General features: G+C 37.9%; 1 protein-coding gene across 1 annotated transcript in view; it reads right to left on the reverse strand.

The window, feature by feature from the left end:
• ATAD2 (ATPase family AAA domain containing 2) overlaps nucleotides 1–18,199 on the reverse strand; it is a gene marked incomplete at its 5' end in the record, with an annotated part of 39,355 nt that overhangs the window by 4,866 nt on the left and 16,290 nt on the right. The window contains 17 exons of the mRNA XM_082499529.1: nucleotides 185–589; nucleotides 1,776–1,925; nucleotides 2,021–2,143; nucleotides 2,495–2,654; nucleotides 4,000–4,196; nucleotides 4,340–4,475; nucleotides 5,724–5,909; nucleotides 7,416–7,599; nucleotides 9,484–9,610; nucleotides 10,920–11,234; nucleotides 11,650–11,740; nucleotides 13,147–13,306; nucleotides 13,654–13,742; nucleotides 14,394–14,568; nucleotides 16,324–16,439; nucleotides 16,659–16,767; nucleotides 17,647–17,763. Of these exons, the coding sequence (XP_082355655.1) occupies nucleotides 185–589; nucleotides 1,776–1,925; nucleotides 2,021–2,143; nucleotides 2,495–2,654; nucleotides 4,000–4,196; nucleotides 4,340–4,475; nucleotides 5,724–5,909; nucleotides 7,416–7,599; nucleotides 9,484–9,610; nucleotides 10,920–11,234; nucleotides 11,650–11,740; nucleotides 13,147–13,306; nucleotides 13,654–13,742; nucleotides 14,394–14,568; nucleotides 16,324–16,439; nucleotides 16,659–16,767; nucleotides 17,647–17,763 (2,840 nt within the window). The remainder of the gene's footprint in view (nucleotides 1–184; nucleotides 590–1,775; nucleotides 1,926–2,020; nucleotides 2,144–2,494; nucleotides 2,655–3,999; nucleotides 4,197–4,339; nucleotides 4,476–5,723; nucleotides 5,910–7,415; nucleotides 7,600–9,483; nucleotides 9,611–10,919; nucleotides 11,235–11,649; nucleotides 11,741–13,146; nucleotides 13,307–13,653; nucleotides 13,743–14,393; nucleotides 14,569–16,323; nucleotides 16,440–16,658; nucleotides 16,768–17,646; nucleotides 17,764–18,199) is intronic.

An 18,199-nucleotide genomic window follows, 5' to 3' on the forward strand; every position in this document is an offset into this window, starting at 1 on the left:
ACATGAGTTTGGCTAGAATAACTAGAGGGGCAGCATCATTATGCAAGAAGCACTATGTGCTGATTTTAGAGAGATACAACAGAAAGAACAGAATGGAATTAAAGAAGGCTAAAACCTAATAAATAGTGTAAACCTCCTCAGGAGGAAAAAGGAGCTAAATGACCTGTTTGACCTTTTCACTTACCATTTGAATCTCCGTCTTCAGAACTTTCTGCTATTTGACAATCCGGCATTTCACTCTCCTTTCTTAGGTCTGAATGTTCAGGAAGCATGACACTCTTCTTTTCAGAAGCAGATTTAGCCACAAGGAGAACTCTCTCTCTCTCATTTTCTGTCCCAGATTTATTTTCATTCCCATTTTTCTGTCGTTCTTGAAGTACGTTTTCATTTTCTTCCATAGAAGAATCCTGCGTGGACTCAACTTCAGTGCGAACCATGTTAGAAACATGTTTTTCTGGAGGCTCTTCATCACTCTCTACTTCATTTTGGTCTTCTGGAACTTTATTCTCCTTATTGAACTGAAAATTCCTCCTCTTTATTGCAATACTTGAGGACCCTTTGTTCCTTCTGCGTTTTCTTTTTGACATATCTACAAAGAGTGAGCAGAAAAAGTAATCCAAAACATTACCAAAACAGTTCTTCCTTCAAAATCCAGCATCCTCATCTTACTTGATTTACAAAGAAAATGATGGAAGGAGCTCAAATACCGTTGTCCGTTTCCCTAGCTAGGTCTAGGGAAAGAGTTGCAAGTTAATGTGGTCAATTTGCTATTAGATTTTAAAATGCCAGCTACAGATGTTCATTCACAACATCAGCTTCAAGATTTTATAAGCAGAAAATTCTTACTTTAGATAGGAAGTATTACTGCAGAATAAGGTTATTAAGTGAAGTTGCTTACTGTCTTATTACGTGAACTAATATAGATGAACAACAGAAAACCATCTGGAGGTTGCCCAGCCCTTCTTCAAATCTGTTATAAAGCTGTAAACTTCAAAAGCTAAACACACGTTGGGCAGAGTTAAAGAGACAATCTTAAGGCAATATTTGCTGGAGAAAAAGATGTTGGTAAAGACTTACACCTCATACTTTCTGATTCAGTTAACCTTATTTAAAACAAACTTTGCATGTTTGCCTTCCAGAACACCCCACCATTCTTTGTATTCATGGAGAACTGCACAAAGCATATGGGTGAAGTCAATGGCAAAATTCCCTGTCATGCCAGAGAGACAAGAAAACTTCACACCATGTCATGTGTTTTAACTGAAAGAGACCCAAGTCCCTTTGTTTTATAATGTCCTTTTCACAGGAAAAGTAAGGAAATAATAATAGATACGTAAAGGAAAGATCATCATTGGTCTTCTATTTTTTTTCTTCTCTCCCCCTTCAATTGGAAGTCACATGGCATGGAGTTTAGCATTTGAAGGAAATGAAGGGAAAAATACTGTTTCATACAACTAAAACCGAGTTGAGTATTCAGAACCCGCCATGTACACCACTTTTGATTTCAAAAGGTAGCAATTTAGGATCCATTAAGTGTCAGTTGGGCCATCAAGGCCAGTGTCTTACAATGTAAACCAACCACTGTACTTGAATTTCATAACCATATTGAATGAACGATGTCTGGATTTATCTCAGATTTTGAAGCAAATTAAAGAATGTAATGCCTCTGGCATGAGGAAACAGGCATTACAGACATCTCTTGTGTCACAAGAACATAGAGGGTATCAGTGACTTTAGCACTTTCTCCAAGAAAGTCTGAATAAAATGCAACTTGCCGTTACAGCGGGGTGTACTGGAATCTACAGGTGCTGCTGGCATCTTCGTTTTTTCATTACACTTTGAATCTGTTTTCTTATATCCAGGAAGAGAGTTCTGCTTTGGCATTACATGGTAGTAAGATGGAGCATACTTTGAAGAGCTACAACCTTGCAATAAAGAACAGATAGCAAAGAATTATGTCTTGCTTTGTTAGTTACACTACTGAGACAAGTCTTAAAATCCTTTGTGTCAAAGAACATACCTCTTTTCTTACGAGATTCTTTAATTTCTTCACAGCGTTGTTCAAAATCTTCATCCATTTCTTCCCTCACTATGGCGTATGCAGTATCTCTCAAAGTACAAGCTCTGTGCCTAATGAGACGATCTGAAATTTTACAGTCAGAACTGAGTATTTGCTACCAGCCAATGAAATCCTTGATTTTTGATTACTTAGAAAGATTTTGCTCTTTTCATAGGTAGGTTCTGAAAGGTTGTCTCAGTGAGTATTTTCAGCATAACAACATCAAAGTTAATTATTAAAGCAAAAGCACTAGTTACCGATCAACGTTTCTACCACAATTTCATGCCCAAGTAGTTTAATGCTACAACATTTACAACCTGACAAGAAATGCTCTCTGTGGATGTTTAAAATTATCTAATCCCAAGTCCACAGACAATATTTATCAATTTATACATTTAAAATTTTTCCAAATTAGTGATAAAAACACATCCTCACCTCCAGGATCTTTGTCTGGGTTGTACTCTAAAGCATTGCTACAGATTAGATCAATGTCTTTTAGAAAATCTCCTGCAGTTAGGTACTGGTGCAAGTCAATCTTAGAGAGAACTGCCGAAAGGTCCATGGGCTGTTTAATAACTGCATCATAATCAGGTACCTACAAATCAAATATGTGCTCAGAGATTTCACACAGTATCTACCAAAATTAATTATTTTTATAAAGTAAATAAAAGACTTCTTAAAAACCCAAAATATTTATGAGATATCCAAAGATGTAGAAATTCATCAGTTAGTTTCTTGAAAATAGAAGGGCTATTTCAACTAGCTTTGAAGAGACAGACCAGAAGAGGAAAAAAAAAGGGAGGTCAGAAGCATGTGTGGGGCAGAGAAGGGAACAGACACACAGGGCAGGATTCATTTCACTTCGCTTCAGAAAAATCACAGCAAAGAAACCTTTCTTGGTGAAGTCACCCAAGATTCTCTTTGTTGTTGGCGGCAAGAAAAGGGCTGCAGGAATTGCACCTTTGAAGTATCTGTGCTAGTCATCTACTTTAGAATGAGATAAATGGACCCAGAGGTGCCGATTTCTTTACTCAGACCATAAAAGGAGCCTAATGACTAGTTTAGATGAGGACATCTATGTTTGTTTAGATTATTCACATCTGGGAAAATACAAGTAAAGGGAAAGGCAAGCCAGTGGACACTTATGGGAAGAGGACTCTGCTGAAACGCAAAGCTATATTAAAACTACAGCTGGCTTTGAAGTATATTGAATAAGTTTAAGTCAGGGGCATAAACTGAGAGAAAGAGAAGTGTATGGGTGGAAAAAGAAACCACACAGCCCTTATGGTTGATCTTATACTGAGGAGCTCCAGATGAAACAGAGAATAGAATCTTAAAATTTGTTTAAAAAATTGTTGCTTCTATTCCTGTTCTCACAGAAACTACTGACAGTCAATTACAGAGCTTTAGCCTTTATTAAAACAGTCCTATAGATACTGTTTATAATTATAAAGAAAGAGATCTCTGCTTTACAGTGCTGTAACTTGCCTATGTATCAAAGCTTTCTTATGAGCAAACTGTGCTGGCAGTTGGTCTAACTGGCAGTTGGACTAGATGATCGTGGTAGGTCCCTTCACCCTGAAATATATTTTAGAAGGAACCTGGGGCTTTCAGTGAATACTTGAATAACAGACATTTGAGAGCCTCAAGGAGTCAGCAAAAGTAAAAGCAAAATTCACTTCCTGCTTTTTGAAAAATCAGAATAGCACGGTCCTGAAAACAAAGATACACCTGCCTATAAAAAGCACACATACACTGAGAAATACACACACACACACTGAGAAATACACACACACACACTGAGAAATACACACACACACACTGAGAAATACACACACACACACTGAGAAATACACACACACACACTGAGAAATACACACACACACAGAAATTATGAATACACACTGATAAAACGGCACTACAGATCAACACTAATTTACCTCCTCTGGGTCAACAGGCTTTGTAAATGCTCTGAAACGTCTGTCAACGGCAAGTCTATGAGTCACATCCCTTAAGAAAATCCTAAGTTCACGCAATGTATCCTCCTCCTGTTCCTCCAGCTGTCTTATTTCTTCCTCTGTCAGCTGTCGAGGCTTAGGCGGCGGTGCTACAGGCAGTACTTCCAGTGGCCGCCATGCTTAAATTAATCAGAAACTTTTAGTCAATCTCTGGTACTCAAATACAAGCGTATGAAAAACTGATAGAAATTTGCCACCAAAGAAAATCCTGTATAGCTATGAACTTACTGGTAGCAAAGTTTTATATGTAGAATGCCCTCACCTGCACTGTTTTTTGATGCAGGAGGTTTAGCAGCTTGATTTACAACTAAGTCCTCAAAAAACGCTCTTCTTTCTTCTTTATTAGGCAACTGAATTTTGAAAACTTCTTTATGGTCATTAATAAACAATTCTTTTATCTGAAGCATGAGGAGAAAAAAAATATTTCATATACAAGGCCACGCAAATTCATATTCTATTCCAAAAAGATGACTAACTTTCTAAATTAAACTGAATAATCATCTGGATAAGACAAACTGAAGAGGTATCTTCTTGGCCTTAAAAGGCTAGATTTTCACAGGTTAGCATAGCAAATTAAAATATCTTCTCTGAGGAACACCTCTAGAATTAAAGCTCAATGAAGGGACCATACGATACACTGATAAAGCGGTCACGTTCACTACCTCCAAGACTGCTTGTTTTCTATTGACCTGCCTTGCTGTCCTTTCAAATGAATCTTTATGGCAGCTACAGAGGGAACAGGCAGGGTTCAGCAGACAAGTGTGGGCTTTTTGGTAAGGTGGGTTTGGTTTTTTTAAAAAATTAGTTTAAATGAGGTGTCTGAAGTTGCATACCCTCAAGTTTTACTCCATTTTTCAATCTCTACTTTCAAAAGGTATGGAAGGAATTTCAATACTTATTTTAGAAGTAACTTATTAATGCAATCAAAATTTCTGTAGAAAGTTAAGCCCTTTCAAAGCATTTGATGATAAACACATCTAGATAAGCCCTGTTGTAACTGAGACAAAACAATCAGAGAAACATATTCACATTCTGAACACCTACTTTTAACACACACTCTCAGATGTCTAGAAAACTAAGCATGTACTCTTACTGAATTTTGTTAAGGAATACAACTAAAAATTGATTTCCAAGTCACTTAAACAGAAGTTGGAACTTAGCGTTTTAATTTGTAAAGCTTTCACCTATATGAAGAAACTGAAATTTTTATTAAAAAAAAATTTAGATTTAAAATTAAATTCCATCATTAAGTGTGACCACTAAATTTTTTCAGTAAAAATGTTTTCAGTAAAAATATCTTTTTCCTATTTACATTTCAAGCACCATATATAATTGAATAAGTATACATCTAGCCACCTTGAAGTCACTGGAATTATTGTCTGAAATAAATTTATACATCTGTCTAATAAGCATGAGTGTGTGAGAAGGGGAAAAAGTTGGGTCAAAGTCAATCTCTTTACTCAGAAAAAACTTTAGACACGTTTTCAGCATTGTTTTGTCTAAGCAGATTTTAAGAGACCTGGTTAGGGTGCCTAAGTAACAACGGTATGAGTTTGCTTAAAAGTGCACAGTACTCTAATACTTAAAGTATTTATAAATTAACAAGACAAAGAATTAAAAAGTAAGAAAAGTTTTGACAGAAATACCTCTTTTGGGAGATCTGAGAGACACACATCAGATGTTGCAAGCAGCAAAACTGGAGCAAATGTTGGAATGTTCTGCAGTAGTGTTGTAAAAGTAGCTTTCAACGTAGCTCCAACAGCCTCCCACCACAAATGGATATGTGGGATATAAATTATACTTGGTGCTGTTCTTTGAGCTTCTCGCATCAACTGGCAAAATGAAAGCTTAGTTAAGAAAATTAAACCATGCAGAATAGGCTAATCAATAAGTACATATCTGTCAAGCTATCTTATGCAATAGGAGTACGTGAAGCCAAATCATCAAAACAAACCAACAAAAGAACAACTCCTTAACAATAAGGTAAAATTTTCACTCTGACGCAAATATAGATGTTGCTACACAGACAGAAACAGACCTGTATCTCTGCTTGATTTTGAAACTACTTAGGTGAAAAATAATTTCTACAGAGCCTCACAACTCATCTGGTGTGCCTGAAAAAAAAAAAGACTAAGCCTTCAGCTATTAGTCTGGGTAAATCGCTACATGACTGCCACTGCACCATTTTCAATTCAGAGCGGGCACATATCCAAGTCAGTCTGGAGCACAGGCTAAACAAACAAAGACCTATGTGAAAAGATGAGAGCTGACACTGTAAAATAAGCCTGGTGACAATTCACAATTTCAAGTACATTTTATAAGAGGTGACCAGTCTTCAGCCTGCCTGAACAGCTTAATCACTCACAGCTTCTCGCTACCAAAGCATCCTTTAGACCAGATTATGTGCGTTGAAGAGCACAAGCCATTGCCTACAGAGCTGTTGCCTCAATCACAGAAGAGGACTTGCATCTACTGCATGAGGGAAGTGGCAACAGTCCTTTTGCATGACAAGTTTCTCCATGCACCCTTTCAGATTATCAGTATTCAAGGAGTTCCCATCGCAAGATGGGAAATGCTTTTGGTACATCTGGGCAGTGACCAGACGTGGTAGTTACATGACCGTAGATGCAACCATCACATAACAACAAAGGAATTGTTTCATATGTGACAGGTGAGTATCCAGTCATGTAATGTACGTCCTTACTTGTGCAGCTCTCAAATGCTGCAACTAAAGCTCAAAATACTTTAATACAGTGATGGAAATGGATTTCCAGCCCGTAAGGAAGAGGAAAACAGCACCAAATCTGCTTATATTTTATTTTCCTAGTTAAGAAAAGCACACCAGTGTACAAATGTAAGCGTTCCATGAATTTTAATGCATGTACTGCAGCAGCAGTAGAAGCTGTATATGTATATGTAAAAAAAGAAACACTTATTTCCCCCAAAACCTTGATTGCCTTACAAATATAACAAAAAAGAAGGCTACAAAAAGCGCATGACGCACTCAGGATGATGCAGAGCCATCTACTGGAAGCACAGTCTTAAGAAGCAATGAAAACAACTTTCTGGATCCCACCAAGACAGGCAGGATTTCTTGCCATAAAGAAAGGTTTATGAGCAGCACCTCCCAGCTTCCTAAGCTGCTATCAACACCCTCACTGTTTAATTTGGAATGGAAAATGTGGCCACGTACAACATCCTTATTCTGTATCATGCAATCTAGAAGAAAAGTGGATTCTGAGACAGAAGTAAACATAACAGCACATTCAAACCAGGCCGCCTCCGTTAACTAGTTTAAATACAGTTCATGAACCCTGAGGTCAAAGAAAAAAAGATACCTGTGCACATGTTTCTTCCGGTGATGTGATGCTAACAAACAAAACAGATAGGTCTAATGTATAAACTGGAAACTTTTCCAGGGCATGTATTACTGCAGGTGCCAAATGAGAAGCTTGCCCATATCCTGGCTCTCCAACTAGTAAGAACCGTGGCCTGCAAGATGTTGGCTGGTAATAAGCATTTCTAGAACAATAAGAAGAAAACAAGTTTAAAAACAAAGTGATGAATAGGCATGCAGATGCTAAAGTTTCTTTCCTTTTTTCTTTTTTTTTTTTTTTTGGTAAATACTCTCCATATTTCAGCAAATAATAAGCTAGTCTGTGATCAGGAAGACTATTGGAGCCCATTTTGGACCTGCTGGAGCATGTCCAGAGGAGAGCCACGAGGATGATCCAAGGGCTGTAGCACCTCTCCTATGAGGAGAGGCTGAAAGAGTTGGGGCTGTCCAGCCTGGAGAAGAGAAGGCTCCAGGGAGATCTTATTGCGGCCTTCCAGTACCTAAAGGGGGCCTACAGGAGAGCTGGGGAAGGACTTTTTACTTGGGCATGTAGTGATAGGTCGAGGGCAATGGCTTTAAACTGGAAGAGGGCAGGTTCAGATTGAACATTAGGAAGACATTTTTCCCTTTGAGGGTGGTAAGGCACTGGAACAGGTTGCCCAGAGAAGCTATTGAGGCCCCATCCCTGGAGGTGTTCAAAGCCAGGCTGGATGTGGCCTTGGGCAACCTGGTCTAGTGGGAGGTGTCCCTGCCCATGGCAGGGGAGGTGGAACTCTATGATCTTCAAGGTCCTTTCCAACCTAAACCATTCTATGACTTTATGATTTTCTTACAAACTTGTACTGTACTTCCCCTACGAAATCCTGCCAATCCCCAGCGTGTCTGCTATTAATTTGTCTGGGTTAAGTAATAGCTCTTAAATCACACAGTGGGACTGCCCGGCTAAATACACACACACACACACACACCCCCCGACTGGTCAGTAACCTGATACGGGGGAGAATAACAACTCACTCTCTCAGCAGACACCAGTCTGGATCTCTTCACTGCCCGTACACACCAATTTTCAGTAGGTCTTAAGTTTAAGTAACTGTGAGATCTTTACATCTCTCACGTTTAGCTGAAATTTGGCCATAGTTACTGGAGATGGTGAGAAGGAAGGAGGAGAACAACATTTCTAGAAACAAGTTAACATGGGCACTGAAACATATTACCTGCTATCTGAAGAAGTACACAATTGGACTGGTTAAATTACAACAGTATACTAGATATGTATAACATTTATTTTATTCAGTAATTCTAATTGTTTCACTTTGAATTGTGCGTTAATCTCCTAGTAGTCTTGCTTTACCAGTATGAAACACATTTGTGAAGAGCATTTGTTTTTTCTACCTCAATACCGTTGTAATTTTACGGGCTGAAGTCAAAGATCCTAGAGACCTAATCAAGCTCAGCAGGTCAGAAGACTTTCTGGACAGCACAGTAATAGCAGCTGAGAAAAATAACTGACACAACAGTGATGACAACCTCTTCTTTCAACTGTTGGCTTATATGAATTCCACATTAAAATGTCAAAAGGTTAACATAAACTTAGTAGGCCTTAAGGTACAAAATGCAGACATGGTTTCAGTTTTTCTCACCATGTTTTAACACACCATTTCTCAATTTCGTTTCTGCTGCATAATTTGCTACTGGTTTAACAATCTTGGAGGGCAGAAGGCCAAAAGATGGCTAACACAATTCCAAAGGGTTTTTTTTAGCTAGAAGGACAGACAGCACATTTCTTCAGTCTTGAGTCTTTCAGGTAATACCATGGATTAAATCAGCATGTTTTAATAGGCAGTGTACCACTTTGACTTGGGAAAAGAGGGCTGGGCAGTTCATGGGTTATGGCAGTGTACTCCATTAGAATATTAGTACTCAGCTGGATCTTCATACTTAATTCTTGCAAATATTGATCACCCACACACACACACACTTCACTCCTTCATCCACTACCCCTCACACCAAAACTGTTTACAGACTCAGCCATCTTAAAAAGTGCAAACATAAAGGGGACAAACATTTACCTGCTAAAATTAAGGAATTTTTCCTTTTGTCTACCAGGCATTTTATGCGTTGGCTTATCTTCGAAGATTGATGGTGATTCCTCATCACTGTCAATAGCGTAATTTCTTAAAACATGATTTAAACTGTCTGAAAGACAAGAGAGGTTTGTTAACTTTCCTGAATAATCTGTATCTCACTCTTGCATTAATACAGCTTCTAAATCCATGCTGGAAACCCCTTATCTTGTATTTCTTCATTTGAAGAATGCTGAATACTATTTTTTGAAGAGTTCATCCTACCACAGACCTAAGGAGACTGCACAAATCTCTACAAAGGTGTCCTAAGTCCCATGATTTGCATAAGGTTATCTCTCTCTGTTGGTGAAAACTTGGGAGTCTTTTTTGCTTAGAATAAAGATGATTAGGAACAACTTCTGTAGTTCTTAGACACCTGAAAAACCCAACAAGGCCACTTCCTTCTGAAGTAGGTTCCCCCACTGGAAGTGAGAGAATTGAGTGAATGTGATGGCCAGAAACTTCCATTTGTCTAAAACTAATGAGTCAGAATATACAGACCAACACATCTTCTAAATAAGGATCGTCAAAGATCACCGAAGGAAGGGACAACAGAAGACGGACAACAGAGAGGGGATGCAGTTACCAATCCCCTAGGCCTCTCTGCTTTTCTTTTGTTGGTGTATTTCTGCCTCTATTTTACCAATGAAAAAATATCTCCCATCTCTACTGGGAGTCATACTGATAGGATATTCTCCAGGGATTGGCATAGTAACTAACCACATATCTCCATTAATCAGGAGTGGAGTGAGTTTATAAATTTATTTGCTCTCACCAAGTGACAGACTAAACCTGATCAGGGCTGATGCAGTCAGGAGCGTAAGCTCACATACGCTATGCAAGCCAAGCCCCAAAGTATACACTACTAAAACATTCTGATCTCACATGCAAGTGTCCAGTGTGATCCACTGACATTTAAATTAAGAAACTATGGTTAAAAATCATGATAAGGAAACCAGTGTTTAGCTTGACCCACTTATACTTGTCCTGACATTCTTCAGACAGGAATTAGAAGCGTTCATGTAAAAATGCCCTTCTCCCCTGACTTAAACATTTATTTTGAAAGAGGTGACTCATACATTAAGCCTCAGGATACATCTCTACAAATGATAATTATGTTCGCTACTGACAGAAACAGGGTGCTTTAGTAGAGAACACATAGTTCTCTACTACATATTGCGAGTCATTCACAGCTCCCATCCAGCACTTCAGTTTAGAATCCAAAATAAAAACTTTGTGCAATATTCCCAAAATAAAGGTGCGCACATGCATATTGTAAAATTCTACTGTCATTACAGCTGAGAGGTTTGTGTATGTTGATTGCACAAATGAGAAGTTTTTGCTTTGGCAGAGTTTTAAAGAAGTGAATGTTATTGTTATACCTTGCTGTTTGTCCTTCTTTAGTGCAAGCTCTGCGTGCGGAAATACTCTCTGCAAGGCTTGTAAAATTCTTGCTAGCGTGTTTTCAAGCAGTGGTTTTGAAATAGATGATAGCGCTCGCCCAGGTGAAGCCACAGCCCTCTGTGAAGCTGGAACAGTCTTCTGCATAGCCATGACAAAATCCTTTGCCGTTATTTTAATAGAAGCAACATCTAACTGCAGTTTCTCGCTACTGTAGTATATCTGAGGATAGCGACGCCGCAAAGCACAGAGGGCAGCTTCAGCACACAAGGATTTAATATCAGCACCACAGTATCCTAATAAACAAACAAGAATCAGACGTTATGTCAGTCTTGGGCAACACGGATGTCAAGGCCATGGTTTCCAAAGTGTAACACTGAAAGACTTTGTATGCAGCCAAAAATTAACTGGTTAAGAGAAAACTTAAAACTGCAAAGAAGTTTTGTTACATAGCTTGCAGCCTGATGTCCTGCGCTTATGAAGCAGCTTCCTAATCAAGACTTTGACCCTGAGGAAGATGCCAAAAACCCATTCAATGTTCTGAGAGACCAAAAAAAATAATTGAAAGAAGCATGTAACTTTGTTCGCTCCAAAGGCGTGCCAGCTGCCTCGCTCTGCAGCAAGGCATAAGAGCTCGGGTACTGCCTGGTACCAGCTCAGATTCCTTAGGACTCAGTCACATGCAGTAACTCACTTTGCTCTCAAACTTACCAACACATTTTTCAGCTAGCTCTTCAAGAAATGTGTCCAATGGCTTAGGGGTCCAGTCTCGTGTATGAATCCTGAAAATCTCTTTTCTAGCCTGGAAACAAAATGGTTGCATTTTAGTTTGTCCTAGGTTTTCTCTTAAAACAAAACAACACAGAATGCCTCAAACCCTCACATTAATACAAATACTTTTCTTATCTGTTAAACTTTTAAGTATTTTAAAGTTCAGTTAATATGCTCTGTGCTTTTTGATGCAGGAAATTTAATAACTCTCAATTTGTTACATTAAACTCTTTCTGGGAGCCTGCAGTAGAATAAAAGGCATTATAGCTTCCATAAAAAGTAAGTTTTGCCAAGTACGAGACCTAATGATCCTGAGGAAAAAATTATAGTAAAAAACCTATCCGCAAACTGAGATTTTTCATCGAAGAAAATTATCTCACGTTTAGCAAAATTTCATGGCAACAGTGTTATTAGTTCATCAAATTTGCTTTTCTGCCAGTTCATTCAAGTAAAACAGTTCTAGCACTACTTTTCAAACTGCTACAGTTACTACAAAGAAGAACAATAATTGTAACTCAAACTACTGTCACTAATCCACGTTGCTAAGATCAGAGATGACGATAGGCAAGACTTTCATTTAATTATTTCCTGGTACACATATTAATTATGGCAGATTTCTAGAACTCTTCCACAGTGGGGAATCATGTATTGTGTCTGTTTCACAGCACCTCCTCTCCTGTTCTTGAAAGCAGGTAAAAACTCAAGACAAATGTTTGTGTTAAATACACTGTCTAATGCATTTTTAGTAGCCTTCAATTCAAGAAGCGTTTTATCCTTTTTCTAAAAAGTACTAATATAAGAAAAAGAAGTATCAGTGATAGCCAGAGAAAACCCACAAAAACAGGGTTCCAGTTTTGCACAGTATCCCCCCTACCCCCCCAATATTTTTTGGTTGCTATATGCCTATTTTTCTATTGCTTAGCTATAGCCATAGAACTAGAAGCTTCCCAAGCCCTGCACCTGTGCAGAGTACTTCACATCTTTGTCCAACTCCCCGTCAGTAAGTACCAATAAGAATGTAAGATCCTAAAATACTTAAAGGTATCTCCTAGGATACCCATTCTGGGAACAATCCAACACAGGTACATCCCCTATCCATCCATAAACCAAGAACTGAGAGCAAAAGCACTTCAGGGTGAAAGTGCCACTTAATCCTAAGCGGATCGAATAAAAAAAAAAAAAAAAATCAAACATGAACCACTTTGAGAATGAAAAATTTTAATTTTCTCCAGCACCAGCCTTTTGAAATCACCTTAATTGTATATATTCAGTACTAGATCCACAGTACAACACAGCCTCTCCAGATATCCCTCTTTTGTCCAAGTTGTACAATACTGGTTCTAACTTTAACTGCTCTGTAACACTGCACTGTCTTGTGATTTTGTTATAAAGATGGACTTGGCCACATGAGCATTAAGGTTGAGTTTATAGTCTGACCTCTTTATTTGGGAAGCTGAAGAGGAACTCTCGATCAAAGCGTCCGGGTCTTCGTAAAGCAGGATCTATGGAATCCAGTCTGTTGGTGGCTCCGATTACCACAATCTCTCCTCTGCTATCTAAGCCATCCATAAGTGCCAGAAGTGTTGATACAATAGAGCTAACAAAAATATAATTTTCATGCACTGGTTTAGTAAATTTAGTTATGTTCTACATAACCTTCTCCAATGATCACTCAAAAAGGAAAAGCTTTCAACTGATGAGATGCTGATTAGTGAAAGACTCATTTTAAGACATAAAAAAATAGATAAGGTAACACAGGCCTTGGGCTGATATCAAGCTTAGTGATTTGTTTTCAATTATTGTTTAAAAATAATCCGAAATTTCGTAACATTGAATTACTAGTGTTCAGGATAAATGAATGTGTCACATAAAGTTAAATAGGTTGTGGTCTTTTCACAAAGATCAAGCAGCTTCTATGCAGATACAAAAAAAAAAATGTACTACCTATGAATTTGGTCTTGTTTACTGGACCGCACAGGAGCAAGACCATCTATCTCATCAAAGAAAATAATTGAAGGTCGCATCTGGTAGGCCTAGAATGAAAACACAGGAATATTCACATAAGTAAACCAGCTCTATTTTAAAGAAAAAATGCATGAAAAGCATCATGGTTGGAAAGTCACTTGAACTAGAGTTTTCAGACTAGCATCAGGGATCTGTACTAATTGAGCTAATGGAGTAAGTGGCTCAAATAATAGAAGACAGCAGCCTATGTCAACCCACTGAGACTGGGTGACAGAAAACAAATCATACCAGCAGTTTTTACAGCTATTTGGCAACCACCAAGAACAGAGCTGGGATTTAATTCAATTACAGGTTCTGGAAGCAAGCTTCCGTTATGAATTTAAATTACCATGCTTTCAGCCTGCATCTGTTTCCCTCTAATCTAAAGCCACCATCTTTTGCCTCCTGCAACCTTTTTTTGGCTAGTTTTGGGGTTTTTTTTGAGGTGGGGCGGGGGGGTTGCTTTGCAAGGTTGTCTCATTTGTTTTTATTAATCTTGCCCAATACATCTCAAAATTTCAAGCCCCTAAAAAAACACTGAAAAAAGAAACACTGACAATTCCATTTCAGTGGAAGGAACAGACCAAACACACAAAAAAAGTGAGTTCTCCTTAAAAATACTGACCACAGAAAAATACAGTTACAACTCGTACAGAACACGTGGCATGTTTCAACCTTACCTGATCAAATAATAAACGAAGCTGTCGTTCAGATTCCCCTACCCATTTACTCAGGCAGTCAGCACCTTTTCTCATAAAAAAGGCTACTCTCCTGTCACCTTGGCTACATTCATTAGCAAGAGCACGAGCAACCAGTGTCTTTCCAGTCCCTGGAGGACCATGGAATAGACAGCCTCTGCAATTAAAAAAAAAAAAAAAAAATTAATGTAAGAAAAAAATATTATGGAAAAGTACCTATTACAACCCCCATCCCTAAAACACACAACCCTTCTAACCAAAACACATCATGTATAAGATAGGAGTAACAGCTGAAGTGTGAGAAAAGTCAAAACAGATGGAAGTTTTGTGTACTTAGACAATTCAATGTGGCAGTAAACTAAATGAATAAAGAGGATAATGCAGATGTACAAAACCTTAAGAAAAGACTGTAGGGTCCCAGAAGGACACTTACAAAACTGCTGACAACCTGACAGGTGTGATTACAGCACAGTAGAGCCAAACAAGAACAAAATTCAGTGCAGAATCTGAGACTGGGCTAACTTATGAATCACCAGTTCATTCTTTGATGATACAGTGCATATTCATTCTTGTTTTCACAAAAGGCGAGATTTGATAGTAAAGCATTTTATTCTCCCTTAAAAAGCTTTAAGTTACTGGATTTGGTCTCCCAGACCATCCATTGCTGATAATAAATGAGGAGAAAGTCTAAATCTGGGAGGGTATTCTGCAATTCCAGATAAATGTAGCCATCAACGAGAAAAGCCAAGACACTGATGTTTCAAAAAGAATCGCAATGAATAAAGAACCAAAACACTGAAAATTTTTATTTTCATTCTTTGCAATTGTTGTGGTTTAACTCAGGCCAGCAACTAGGATCACAGAGCTGTTCACTCACTTCCCCCCTCCACCCCACAGGGTAGAAGAGGGAGAGAAAGGAGAAAAAAAACCTCGTGGGCTGAGATAAAGACAGTTTAGACCAGTAACGGAAGAGCAAAATAATAATGGTAAAAGAATATACAAAATAAAGTGATGCAACACAAATTGCTCTCACCACCCAATGATCGATTGCCCAGCCTGTCCCAAGCAGCGATCGTGGACCCCTGCCCCCTGCCCAGCACCCATTTATATACCAAGCATGATGTCCTGTCACGCTCCCTTCTCAGCTTCCACGGAAAGCTGAAAAAGTCCTTGACTTACTATAAACGTGACTTAGCAACAACTGAAACATTATGTGTTATCAACATTGTTCTCACACTAAATCCAAACCACAGAAGCTACTAGGAAGAAAATTAACTCTATCCCAACTGAAATAAGGACAGTAATATTTTTAAAGTTATTGAAAGCAAAGAATTTAAAGTCATATTTCAACATACTGTGATTGACTTTCAATGACCAAGTATATATAAAGCTAACAATTAAATCTCTAATATTTTCATTTCACAACACAGAAGCAATTTAGCTGTGTAAGAACTGGACAGATTCTTATTTTAGCCCAAGCACAACAAACACTGCAAGGTTCTAGTTCCAAGTCCTATCAATTGTGAAATTGATACTTGAGCACTTGAAAAAGAAGAGCCTGTGGGAGGAACAAATGGACTTCCAAGCAACAAATTACAATTGACAAGATGATTCCTTTGTGCTTATAAACTAATCAAGTTGACTTGTACACACAACTTAAAACAAACCATCCCAACCCCACCTTTTAAAGGCAAGACACTTTTAAAGTATATTCTCCCTACACAGTAAATCTTTGAACCTACATATATTCTGGATTCTATCAATTCTTAAGAAATGACTTTTTACTACTGCAAAAAAAACCCCATCAACACTGCTGAAAATTTTGAAGCATGGAAACGTATTGATACCTCAGTTGAAGATTCTTCTGAAAATGGCTGAATTAGAATTTATAGTTTTAAACAATGTCTGGTACCTTGGAGGTTGAATTTTGAATCTCTCAAAGACTTCTGGGTAAAGCAATGGAAAAACGACCATCTCTTTTAAAGCTGAAATGTGGTCAGAAAGACCACCCACACCATCAAACCGTACCTAAAGGTAAATTCAACAGAACACATTTTATACGTTAAAGAAAGCTGTAAGCTCAGTAAGGTTCCATCAGAAATTGTGTCAGCACAAAGGAAATGTTATGGGCAATTTTCAAATTGCTTGAGAGAAAACTGTAAACCAAGGTAGTTGTCAACAACACATTACTGAAGCTTTCATAAACCTGGAAACATCTCACAGACACAATGAACTAAAAATACTTACTGAACAATCTATTTGCATTGGATCAACATCAGCCAGACTTGCTCCAATTTTCATTCGATCCTTGTGAATTCCCTTTAACTCATCTTTCCGAAAGTTTAGTGGAAGACACCTGATTTGAATTAAGAAAGAGAAAGGCCCTTTCTAACTTAAGATGCAGCTAGAAGATTTTTGCTGTTAGAATGATGGCAAGTTAATGCAGAAGACCTTATAAATGAGCATAAACTTTCTAAATAGTTAAATATTCATTCAAATTGGTTTACATTTAATGCCCACAAGTAAATAAAGGAAAATGGTCACTCCACACATTAAACTGAGTTAATTATTTTAACAACTCTTAGTGCTTAGATATTCCGTATGTGGAGACTGTGAACTGACCATGATTTGTGTGATGGAATAACCCCCAAAAACACACTGACATAGTTCAAAGAATTTTTGTTTCTACAGTCAAGAAGTTACAGCCCAAGGGGATACTTCTTTCAGTGTGGATTAACATTATAAAGGCTGCCCACCACTGCTAGTCCTTCCCAAGGACTTTGGAATGTGCGTACCAGAAGACACACATCTGAAACACACTGGGTTGAAAACTTATTTGTTAGATTGTTATTAAAATACTTTTTCTAGAGCATTTGTTAAGTAGCAAAACCTCTGTCATTTTCTCTATTTATAACATTTTCTGTTATGGTGGTTTTATTTCTGAAAACCACTGCTGTAAAGCACAGGAGCAGTAGAATTTCACATTAAAAAAATCACATAAAAGTGTTCCTCCCCCATTTCTATGTAGAAATCAAATTTCTTATTAAAAACAAATTATAAAAATCCAGTTTTAGACAGTCAAGTTACAGTTGTCAGTACCAACAGATAAGACTAAATATTGCCACAATTTAGAAACTGTACAGATGAAGAGGATAACACTTCTTGGTTAGGCAGATGCAAACTCCTCCCAAGTAGATGTGTCTCTCTCTCTCCCCTATTCTCCAATTTCATTAACCTTGTCAAATCTCTGTTATGGCTGTGCTTCCTACGCCTCTCAAAATGCTCTTCATCATCAGATGAGGACGATGAGGAAGAGGATGTGGAATCGCTGTTGTGGACTGCGTGTCTCCGTCTGCAAACATTTAAATAAGTAAAAACAATTAAAGTACACACTGAGTAATATCAATATTTAAGTGAAATCTATCTCAGAATTTCCTTTGAGATCTATTCATTTTCCAGATCACTGTACTCCTTATGAATCTGATTTCAAGGTATATTACATTATTTATCTCGTGACAGTAAAATTTTATTTTTGTTAAGAAGGTAAAATGTTTAACTATTTTGCAAAGAAATTTCATAAAAAAATTACTCATTTTGTCCAATCTCTCTCTCCCACACACACAAATCGAGTTTCACTTAGCATTACGTATTCACTCTGTGAAACATAAGCCTTTTAAACTTATTTAAAAATTTGGCTTCAGAAATCCGTCCTTCCGTAACTATCTGCTTTCAAGGACACTAAACAAAGTGCTCATATCTAGCAAGACGTGGCATTCCCCAAGCTCTAA

Source organism: Vanellus vanellus, assembly GCF_965231255.1.
Source record: "Vanellus vanellus genome assembly, chromosome: 2".
In the NCBI taxonomy this organism is placed as follows: domain Eukaryota; kingdom Metazoa; phylum Chordata; class Aves; order Charadriiformes; family Charadriidae; genus Vanellus; species Vanellus vanellus.